This window comes from Orycteropus afer, unplaced genomic scaffold (assembly GCF_000298275.1).
Source record: "Orycteropus afer afer isolate SDZICR_OR568_19922 unplaced genomic scaffold, OryAfe1.0 scaffold00110, whole genome shotgun sequence".
In the NCBI taxonomy this organism is placed as follows: domain Eukaryota; kingdom Metazoa; phylum Chordata; class Mammalia; order Tubulidentata; family Orycteropodidae; genus Orycteropus; species Orycteropus afer.
This window is the reverse complement of record NW_006921697.1, coordinates 4,560,756-4,572,596: the sequence shown is the minus strand read 5'-3', so window position 1 is coordinate 4,572,596 and position 11,841 is coordinate 4,560,756. Positions and strand designations below refer to the sequence as shown.

The 11,841-nt window shown below is 42.9% G+C and overlaps 1 protein-coding gene across 1 annotated transcript in view; it reads left to right on the top strand.

Annotated features, from left to right (window-relative positions):
* Positions 1 to 10,130, top strand: part of PDE6A (phosphodiesterase 6A) — a 150,025-nt gene extending 139,895 nt beyond the window's left edge. The window contains exons 18-22 of the mRNA XM_007943602.2: positions 580 to 643; positions 926 to 1,000; positions 4,936 to 5,019; positions 8,225 to 8,372; positions 10,051 to 10,130. Of these exons, the coding sequence (XP_007941793.1) occupies positions 580 to 643; positions 926 to 1,000; positions 4,936 to 5,019; positions 8,225 to 8,372; positions 10,051 to 10,130 (451 nt within the window). The remainder of the gene's footprint in view (positions 1 to 579; positions 644 to 925; positions 1,001 to 4,935; positions 5,020 to 8,224; positions 8,373 to 10,050) is intronic.
* The last annotated feature ends 1,711 nt before the right edge of the window (positions 10,131 to 11,841 follow it).

Sequence of the window (11,841 nt, the reverse complement as noted above, 5' to 3'; positions counted from 1 at the left end):
ATTCTGACTCATAGCGGCCCCCTTTGGGTTTCCAGGGCAGTAAATCTTTACAGAGATAGATTGCCCAGTCTTCCTTCCACAAAGTGGCTGGTGGGTTTGAACCACCAACCGTCTGGTTAGCAGTCAAATGCCTTAGGCACTATGCTACAGTCCATGGTATTTTCAGTATTCTACACCAAAGCCACAATTCAAAGGCTTCAACTCTTCTTCAGTCTTCTTTATTCATTGCCCAGCTTTCACTAATTGTTTAGTGTCAAACCTCATGCATATGAGGTGATTGAAAATCCTATAGTTTGGGTCTGGTGCACCTTAGTTTTCAAAGTGACATCTTTGCTTCTTAACACTTTAAAGAGGTCTTTTGCAGCAGATTTTCCCACCGTAATACGATGTCTGATTTTCTGACTGCTGCTTCCATGCGTGTTGAGTGTGGATCCAAGTAAAATGAAATCCCTGATAACTTCAATCATTTACTAATGGGTCACTTACTAGTGGGGGCAGAAAATGGAGAAATATATGAATTAACCAGTATGTGCAGCCTTAAATGGCTCTGGACTGATGGATGTTGTCCTGTGTGCCCAGGGCCATGATGATGACAGCCTGTGATCTCTCAGCCATAACCAAGCCCTGGGAAGTGCAGAGCAAGGTAAGGACTGGAAGAAGGGAAACCTCAGTGCTGGTGACACCAAGAAATGAGGCTTGGAGTGTCTCAGCCCAGCCCCACAGCCAGTCTACCTTTTCTCTATCTTCCTGTGCAAAGACATGGGAATCACTTTAGGATCTCTCCAATGATGACACCAAAATGGGGATGGGGATGGTCAGGATAGAATAGAGTTGATCTTTTTGCTGAGGTGACAACCCATGTGGGCAAGAGCAGGGGTAGCAAGATTGGGGCTGGGGCTTTGACTGTGAAATTCTGTCTGTGCAGGTTGCTCTGCTGGTTGCTGCTGAATTCTGGGAACAAGGTGACCTGGAGCGCACAGTGCTACAACAGAATCCCATTGTGAGTAAGAGGGGAAGTCAGCCTGATACTAGGCATGTGTGATCTCATCCTGCCATAGAGATATGGCCTGACCTTGATGTAGAGATGTGACCTGGCCCTGACATAGAGACATGGCCCCCTGATGTAGAGATATGTGACCTTACCGTAGAGATAACCCTTTCCTAATCAATGGTTCTCAAAATGTGGTCTTCGGACAGTATCAACCTGATCTTGGGAACATGTTAGAAATGGAAATTCACAGACCCTACCTTAGACCTACTGAGTCAGAAAGTCTGGGGGTGGGGCCCAGTGATGTTTGCTTGAATAAGTTTTTGGCATTTGACTGCTAATCAGAAGGCTAGCAGTTCAAACCCACCAGCCACTCCTTGGAAGGAAGATTGGGCAATCTACTTCCGTAGTGATACTGTTTCGGAAACCCAAGGAGGGGTCACTATGATTCAAAATCGACTCATTATGATTCAAAATCGACTCACTATGATTCAAAATCGACTCAATGGCAGTGAGTTTGATTTTGGTTTTTTTGAAAATTTGAGAACCTGCCCTAATGTGTGAGTCCTCATCTCACTTTAAGTAGAGGTTGGTAGAGGTTGATGCTAGATTCCAACTAGTGACAGAATGAAACACTGCTAGGGCTTACCCATCCTCACAAGCATTACTATGTTTCAGCCCATTTTTGCAGCCATTGTGTTAATGTACCTCATAGAGGGTCTTTCTCTTTTTCACTGACCCTCTACTTTACCAAGCCTGATGTCTTTCTCCTTGAACTGATCCCTCCTGATAACACATCCAAAGTACATGAAATGAAGTCTCACTATCCTCACCTCTAAGGAGAATTCTGGCTGTACTTCTTCCAAGGCAGACATGTTTGTTCTTCTGGCAGTCCATGGTATATTCAGTATTCTTCCCCAACACCATAATTCAAAGGCATATATTCTTCTTTGGTCTTCCTTATTCATGGTCCAGGAGCTCTGGTAGCATAGTACCTAAGCCACTTGACTACTAACCAGAAGGCTGGAGGTTCAAACCCACCAGCCACTCCTCAGAAGGAAGGTTGGGCAATCTACTTCCGTAATAATACTGCCTCAGCAACCCAAGGAGGGGTCACTATGAGTCGGAGCTGACTCGACGGCACATAACAACAACAACAACATTCATCGTCCAGCTTTTGTATGCATATGAAGTGATTGAAAATACCATAGCTTGGGTCAGGTGTACCTTAGTCCTCAAAGTGACATTTTTGCTTTTTAACACTGTCAAGAGGTCTTTTGCTGCAGATTTGCCTGGGGCAATTTGTCCTTTGATTTCTTGACTGCTGCTTCCACGGGTGTTGATTGTGGATCCAAGTTAAGTGAAATTCTTGACAATTTTAATATTTTGTCTTTATCGTTGTGCTGCTTATTGGTCCAGTTGTGAGGAATTTTGTTTTCTTTATGTTGAGGTTTAACCCATACCGAAGGCTATAATTTTTTAACTTCATCAGTAAGTGCTTCAAGTCTTCTTCACTTTCAGCAAGCAAGGTTGTGTCATCTGCATATTGCAGGTTCTTAATGAGTCTTCCTCCAATCCTGATGCCAAATTCTTCTTCATATAACCCAACTTCTCAGATTATTTGCTTAACATACAGATTGAATAAGTATGGTGAAAGGATACAACTCTGACACATACCTTTCCTGATATTAAACCACACAGTATCCTCATGAGCACAATTAAGTGTTCTCAAATTCCCATTCTTTGCAATGTTATCCATAATTTTTATGATCCACACAGTTGAATGCCCTTGTATAGTCAATAAAACACAGGTAAACATCTTTCTGATATTCTTTGCTTTCCACCTAGATCCATCTCACATCACCAATGATATCTCTCATTCCACATCCTTTTCTGAATTCGGTTTGAATTTCTGGCAGCTCCTTGTTGATATACTGCTACAATCGTTTTTAAATTAGTTTCAGCAAAATTTTAGTTGAGTGTGATATTAATGATATTGTTTGATAATTTCCACATTCTATTATATTATCTTTCTTTGGAATGGGCACAAATATGGATCACTTCCAGTTGGCTGGCCAGGTAGCTATCTTCCATATTTCATGGCATAGACGAGTGAGCACTTCCACCACTGCATCCATTTGTTGAGACATCTCAGTTGGTATTTAGTCAGTTCCTGGAGGCCTGTTTTTCATCAATGCCTTCAGTGACGCTTGGACTACTTCCTTTAATAGGAATCATATATTACCTCCTCAAATGGTTGAAAACCAAAAAACCAAACCCATTGCCATCAAATCGATTCTGACTCATAGCAACCCCTACTGGGGTCCAAGGCAGCAAATCTTTGTGGAAGTAGATTGCCCTATCTTCCTTCTATGGAGCAGCTGGTGGGTTTGAGCCACCAGCTTTCTGGTTAGCAGTCAAATGCCTTAGGCACTGTGCCATCAGAGGTCTTTTGAAATGGTTGAACATTGACAAATTGTTTTTGGTTCAGTGACTCTGTGTATTCCTTTTATCGTCTTTTGCTGCTTCCTGTATTGTTCAATTACTTGCCCATAGAATCCTTCAGTATTACAACTGGAGGTTTGAATTTTTTCTTTAGTTCTTTCAGCTTGATAAATGTTGAGAATGTTCTTCTCTTTCAATTTTCTAACTCATGTCTTTGCACATTTTAGTATATTGCTTTACTTTGTCTTCTCGAGCTCATCCTTTGAAGTCTTCTGTTCATCTTTTACTTCATCATTTCTTCCTTACACTCTAGCTACTCTGCCTAGTGGTGGGCACTAAAACAGTTTATAGATTTAGAGATTTTTTACATTTGTGGATTCTTTTTCAGTTTCAAGAGTCTAGAACTCTACCTCCACTGGTCCTGTGGACCAGTACAGAGCAAGGGAGGTAGGAACCTTGTAAAGCTGTAAACCTGTCAATGTTGAAAGTTAACTGAACTGGAACAGCCAGCCAGCTTTGTACCAGAGACAAAGAGATTGAGGGTGATGCCATGGCCTTGAGTGTGGAGCTAGGAAGTAGAGGTGGGCATGGAGAGTAGGGGTAAAAGGGAGAGATATTTTGGGGACAGAACCATAGATATGGGGAAAGGATAACCATCTGAAAGTTTGCTAAGTATCCTGGGGCAATTACACAAGGCTGTGGTGGAGCTGAGGGGGATTGGAATGCTATGGGGAGCAGGTAAGTGCCATAAACATGAACAGTAAGCATGACTTATTTTTTTCTTCTTCTTTTTAAAATGTGTAAGGAACTCCATGAACTCATCAGCCTTATTCAACAATTAGCAGAAGTCTGAAATTCTTGATTGTTTTATTTCTCTAGTCCTACTGATGAATCTTTTCTTTCTCTTTTGGCTGGAGTATTTAAAAGCAAATCCCAGACATTATGTCATTTTGCCCATACATATTTTAGTATGTATCTCTAAGAGATAAGAACGTCAAACACACAAACACACAGGCATACAACCACAATACCATTATCAAACTCACAAAGTTAATCATAATTCTTTAATATCATCTAACACTCAATCTCTATTCATTTTTTCTGATTAAGAGAAACAATTGAGTTGTTTTATACAATTCAAGATCTAATCAAGGACCACACTGCTTCTAGTTATTAGATCTCTTTTAATTAGTAACAATTCTCTCTCCTTTTTGGGGGTGGGAGGCAGTATGCTGTTTATTTGTTGAAGAAACTTGGTCTTTTGTTGTGTAGAGTTTCCCACATGCTGGACTTGGCTGATTGCATCCTCATAGAATTACTCAATATGTTACTCTATCCCTTGTATTTCTTGCAAACAGCCAGTCAGATCTGCAGACTAGACAAGTTTGGGGTTAAGTTTTTTTTTTTTTTAGCAAGAAGACTTCTAGGTAGGGTGAGTTTCCCTCTTATGGCATCATGTCAGGAGATGCCCAGTGAATTTAACCCTCTCTCCCCCATGACAGCCCATGATGGACAGAAACAAGGCTGATGAACTCCCCAAGCTTCAGGTCGGCTTCATTGACTTTGTTTGCACCTTTGTCTACAAGGTAGGCCCATTTTATTTTATTTTCTTAGACTCAATAACATGTCATTGATAAATCTGGGATTCCCAAACAGTGCCAAGAATAATACACCTGGCAAGTGACCACTGGGTGATACTCTACAAAGCACTTCTCATCTCTGATGGCTTTGATCCCCAGGGCAGCTCTATAGGGTCTTGTGTGACTGACTGTATCTCCCACCTAGAGCTTGGAGCTTGTCACATCTAAGTGCTCAATAAATAGTTTGGAACAAATGACTAAGACAGGGAAAGAGGAAACTTGGTAGACACATGCTCTCCTAACTTCCCCTTGTTGTTGTTGTTGTTATGTGCCGTCGAGTCAGCCCTGACTCATAGCGACCCCTCCTTGGGTTTCCGAGGCAGTATCACTATGGAAGTAGGATTGCCCAACCTTCCTTCCGAGGAGTGGCTGGTGGGTTTGAACCGCCAGCCTTCTGGTTAGCAGTCAAGTGCCTTAGCCACTATGCTACCAGAGCTCCCTAGCTCATGGAAATGTGATAAGCCAAAGCAACTCAATTGCCAAATGATAATCTCAATTCCTCTTTGAACTCTTGCTCAAAGGTAAGGTCCTTCTCTTGAAAAACCCACCACTTCCAAATCCATCTGTGCCACCATCCACCTTCTTTTTTAAAAAAAATTTTTGGTCATGTTCCACATAAGGAAATAGAGGTCAAAGATGAGAAACAACTGGGCTAGCATCACTGGAACCATCCAGGAGACAGGTTTAGAGCCAGGATTCCTGACTGCTGTGCAAGTTGCCACTCTTCTGTTTGGAAGGAGAAATGCAGATGCTCCAGAGGGGAATGAGTATGTCTCTGATGTAATGCTGACTGACTGGGGTTCTCTGATCAACAGGACAGAGGATCTGACTGCTCTACACTCTCATCAGTAATATTATTAAGTGAAGGACAGTAGGCTGAGTGTTTTACATGAGTTATCACCATAATCTTGTGATCAAAGTTATGACTGTCCTGGTTTCAAGGCTGATGCTAAGCAAGGTTAGTGGCCTGTGCAAGGTCACACAGGTTGTGGCAGAGCTGGGGCTCAAACCCAGGCAGCTCTGAATGTTGTTGGTTCTAGCTGGACCTCCATGGCAGAGAGTGGTATTGGGATGCCAGGGGTGTGAACCACAGTGGGTGAAACTGTCAGAGAGGGTGACACCAAAATGACTATTTATAAAATTTTTGTGTAACATTCCAGCAGAAATTTATTGTTTTTTATAAAAATATTCCTATAATTAGTTATAACAATAAGAACATCTTTCATAAACCCAGTTTACATGTATCAATATACCTACAAGGCTGAAATTCTATACTAATTTACTTTTTGAATCTTCTAATACACTCCAGTCAGAGTTGCCCTTTTCTATATATTTTATATATATGGAGAAAGAGAGACAGAAAGATAGAGACAGAGAGAGATTTATTTCAAGGAAATGACTTGCATGGTATGGAGGCTGGCAACTCCTGACTCACATGGTTGCAGGGGATGACTAACTCACAACTGGCAGATCAGATGATAGGCTGTTGGCTCATGGGGCTGTGGAAGCTGGTGAATCACAAAATTGGCAAGTCAGATGGCAGGCCTACAGAAGCTGGCAAACTCCATGATCAGTAGGTCAGAAAACAGGCTGCTAGCTCAAGTCCCAAGAACTGGAGGTCAGATGATGATGCAGGATCTAGAGCAAGGGAGACTCTAGCCAGAGCATCCATATATATATTATATGCAGGTCATATCCCCAAGGAAATCAGAGTAAGGTGTGACTTGAGTAATGGCATGACTTGAGTAAGGGTGGAACTTGAGACATGCCCTCTTGTAAGGTGGTGACTCAGGACATACCCTACATTAATCTTGCCTCATTAACATATAAAATTTAGGATTTGCAATATATAAAATGGAGGATAATTACATAATATCACAAAATGGGGGATAATTATATTAGATCATAAAATGGAGGATAATTATATCAGATCACAAAATGGAGAACAGCCACACAGTATTAGGAATCATGGCCTGCCAAGATGGCAGGTATCATTAACATCACATAACCCAATTACAATGACACATTGAAACATGTGGTTTCATCTGCATGCACCGTTGTTTTCGTTGCTGCTGGAGCTCTGATGGCGTAGTGTCTAAGATATTTAGATATTTGACTGCTAACCAGAAGGCTGGTGGTTCAAACCCACCAGCCACTCCCCAGAAGGAAGACTGGGCAATCTACTTCCATAGAGATACTACCTCGGAAACCCAAGGAGGGGTTACTATGAATCGTAGTCGACTCCACTGCAGTGGATTTGGTTTTTTGGTTTTGGTTTATGTTCCAATGAGGCATTATCTTTATTCTTAGACCTGGAAGTTGTTGTTGGATGCCACTATGTTAATTCTGACTTGTAGCAATCCCTTGTGTCCCATAGGGTTTACTTGCCTGAAATTTTTATGGAAGCAGATTGCCATGTATTTCTCCAGAGAGTTGCTGGGTGGATTTGAATCACCAACCTTTAGGTTAGCCACCATTGTCCCACCAGAGCTCCTTAGAGTTGAAAGAGAACTTAAGAATCATCTTCACAATACCTGATTTCATTCTGCAAATATTTACTGTCCCAGATGCTGTGCTAGGCCAGGGCCACCCCAGTGAACTAGACAGACGATTCCTTGTCCTCCAAACTTAATAGCCTCTGGGAAGACAGGCAAAGGCATTCATTACAAAAAAGTGAGATGTGGTTAGAACTTTTAACAGTGGTCAGCAAAAACTTCCCTGAAGAAATCATGTTTGAGCTGAGGCATAAAAGAAAAAGAGGGAAGTGAGCGTGTTCCAGCCAAGGGAATACCTTGCATAAAGCCCACAGGAGGGAGGAGGCCTACAGAAACTGAAAGAGATTTGGAGTGACTGGAGACTTCGAGAGTTTGAAGGGCAAGAGGAGAGTGGGTATGAATTTAGGGGATAAGAATTTCATCCACAGGACAATGGGGTACTATACGAGGGTTTTCAGCAGGAGAGGACAAGATCCTATGGATGGGAAGTCTTGCACTGTCAGCTTACACACTGCTGTGTAGGGAGGCCTGCTTGCCACCTTCCAGGCCACTCATTCCAGTGTTAGGCAATTCCAACTGTGTTGTCCCCTTGAACTCAGACCCAGGAGCATGGCTACCTCAGCTACCCTGCACCAGAGGTTCACTCTCTCTTCCAGGAATTCTCCCGTTTCCATGAGGAAATCACCCCAATGCTAGACGGGATCACCAACAACCGCAAAGAGTGGAAGACACTTGCTGATGAGTACGATGCCAAGATGAAGGCGCTGGAGGAGGAGAAGCAGAAACATCAGACAGCCAAGCAAGGTTAATGGAAAGGCGAGGGTGGGGAGTCCCAACCTTCCACACACTGAGCGCTTATAGGGTGGCTGGGCGGGGCCTCAGAGCCTCACACGTGTGGTCTCATGTAGGCCTTCCAGTGACCTATTATTGTCCTATTCTACAGATGAGGGCAGTAAGGCTCACAGAGGTGAAGAGTCATGGGCAAGCGGCATAGGTAGTAAATGGCAGAGCCTGATTCCCATGACTGAGGCTGATGGATGTGCTGGGCCTCCCAGCAAGGACTCCTAGACTGCTTGCCCCCAGTATGAGACAGACTCTGATTCTAAGAACGTAGGCCCCTCTAAGGCTGTGGACAAGGGTCACAAGCAAAGAAGAAAACCTAGAATTAGTGTTGGAAGGAGTTCTAGAGGTCATATTTCCAGTCTACTGTCTGATGTTTGAGTCCCATCTATACCATCATGAGCCTTTGTTTGCACACTACCAGTGACAGAGGGCTCACCACTCATGACATCTTCATTTAGGACAACTAATTAGAAACTTTTCTTATGTTGTTGTTGTTGTTATGTGCCGTCGAGTCAAACCCGACTCATAGCGACCCCTCCTTGGGTTTCCGAGGCAGTATCACTACGGAAGTAGGATTGCCCAACCTTCCTTCCGAGGAGTGGCTGGTGGATTTGAACCGCCAGCCGTCTGTTTAGCAGGCAAGTGTCTTAGCCACTATGCTACCATACTGAACTGAAATTGTTCTCCTTGAAGTTTCCACCTAGTGGTCATAATCTGCCCTTAGGAATCAAACAGAACTGGTCTATTCCCTGTTCCCCACCTGACAGCATCCCTTCCCTGAGTCACTTACTTTTTTTTCCCCACTGATTGTATGGGTTCAGTCCCCTCACTGAACACGGTCCCACCATGTCTTCCCTCCTTTGCATACACGTCCCTTCTTAGACGTGGCTCTCGACATGGTCACTGCCCGGCCTCCAGCTCTGCTCTGAGCCATCGTGTGAGGTGATTGTAAACTGGCAGATGCAAACAGGGCACCTACAGTTGTGTAAGGTGTACTTTCCACAATTCCAGGGGTGGCCTATACATTACAATCACGGCAGATTTGTATAGTTCTTATAATTTGCCAGACAATGGCATTAGAATGTCTTGAGGAAGAGGATCTTTTTCTAATCAGCACCAGTTACCTTTTGGACTAGTAGCAGATCTATGCCAACTTGTGGCTAGCTGGTGTCTCTCTCTCTCTCACTTTTTTTTGGCCCGCATTTTTAAAAACACTGTGAATTTTTTGTCTACATTTTAAAATTGGAATAGTTCATATTTAAAAAACAGATTTCCAGCTTTTCTTTTTAAAAAATCAAGACCTGGCCACACCAGTCCTGCATGTGTATGACAACTGGCTAGAGCTGAGTAGCAACCAACCCCACTGGGTGGGACAAAGGCTCTCTACAGTTTATCACAGTCTCCACCACTCCCTCTTGTCTCCCAGACATTGGTGCTAAGTGTTGGTTGCCTTTTATCAACATGCTTGTGCTGTTATTTCTCTTAGAGAAGAAAAACATTCTCAGTTTTCCTGATTCTCCTTATACTTCGCTTGCCTTCTGCATATATGTTATCTGAACTTTTAGTCCAAAGCAGGTCTGAGAGGAAGCCCACTGCAGCCTCCCCTCATCATGTGTGTTCTCTTCTTGTCTGATTGCAGGAGCTGCAGGCAACCAGCCTGGGGGGAACCCTGGTGCAGCAGGGGGCACACCTGCATCCAAGTCCTGCTGTATCCAGTAGCATCAAAGCAAATCTGTGGACCAGAATGGAACCACCCCCCTAGGAAGACATTACCCAAGCCAGTGGAAAACCACACACCTTCTTGAGAAGTAAAAGAGTCGTAGGATTTGAAAGCAGAAAGAGAATTTAGCATATATCACATCTAGTTGTTTTCAAACATTGTTTTAGCCTTGAGAGCTTATATTGAGCTAAACAAATATTCATAGACTTCAGTTAAATATTTAATTAATGCTAGATGCACCTGCTTGTGTAGAATCACTTTTGTTCTTATACTTCCATTTGATGTTTTATTATAAAAATGTTCAATTATTCTAAAAAGTATAAAATTGTACAAAGAATCTCCACATACCTATCACCCAGCTTTGACATGCCAAGATTTGCTACATTTGCTTCATCTGTCTCTTTTCCCTTTGATTTTTTTTCATAGCTGAAGTGTTTAAAAACCAATTCCAGATGTTATGTCATTTCACCCCTCCATTATACATCTTTAAAGAAATACGGGCGTTTTCTCACATAACCACGCTGTCATTGTACACCAAATGTAACAAAACCCTTGTTTGTAGTGGATGCTGTGATGAACTGCCCGAATCCCCTTCATTGAAGGACCTGTGAGCCCTGTGACTGTGAACACTGTAGGCAGATGAACCTCAGACAAGCCCCTTTAGGGATTGCCTCTATTGCAGGGAGTTGCTTTCTTTGCCCAAGATCATGCCCTTTCCCAGGGTGGCCCACACCCACTAGCTAGCCCATGGCAGGTGTAAAGTCTTAGCCTTCTTGACTCAACAAGTGACAATGCTGAAAGGCCATCCCAGCTCCATAACTCCCCATAGGCTCCACCAAGGCGGTTGCTGGGCTTGCATTGCAGCTTGACTACTCCCTCTGCCCACTCCTACTTCCTTCCTTTCATTTCCTTTCCCTTCCCTTCCACAGATGTTGGTCCCAAGGGCACTCCTTAATACACATACCATAGACCGGTTCATTGCAGTGTCTGCAACAAGTGACACCAGTCCATTATCAAATTTTACATTGTCACCAAACAGTCTTTAATAGTTGGTTTGCTTGAATCCATTCCAAACTGACTGATTTCACACATCAAGTTTACTTACGTCCCTTAAGTCAAATCTGCTTTGTAAAATGTCACCCAAATCACAATAAAAAGTTAAAATAAATAAATAAAGTCTTCTTTCATCTACACAGTCCTCCTTTCTTTCATTTCTTTGCTTGTGGCTTGTTGCAGAAACAGGTTTAATTGTACTACAGAATGTCCTATACTCTGGACTTACATATTTGCTTCTTTATGGTGACATGTAACAGGTTCCTCTGTCCTGTGTTCTTCCATAAATGGACATTAGCTCCAGACAGAACTTCTCTTCCTGCTGAATAGAATGTTACACAGAAGCCAATATATTAAAGCAGTTGTTTTAATAAGAGAGAACCACAAGGTTTCTCCAAACTGTTTGTAAACCACTGATCTACTCTCACTTCTCTTATAGAAATGAGGAAACCAGGGGCCAGTGAAGATGACAGGGTTGAACCAAGTTGTGGCACAGCTTTCTGGCTGCCCCTCAGAAGCAGATGCCCAAGGTCACAGAGAACACAGTGTATAGGGCACACATCCCTACAACTTTGACAGCAGATCAATCTGGGCTCTTGATGTCCAATCTCTGCCCACATTCCAGGACAAGATGACAATAGGGAGCTGGCTCTGGGA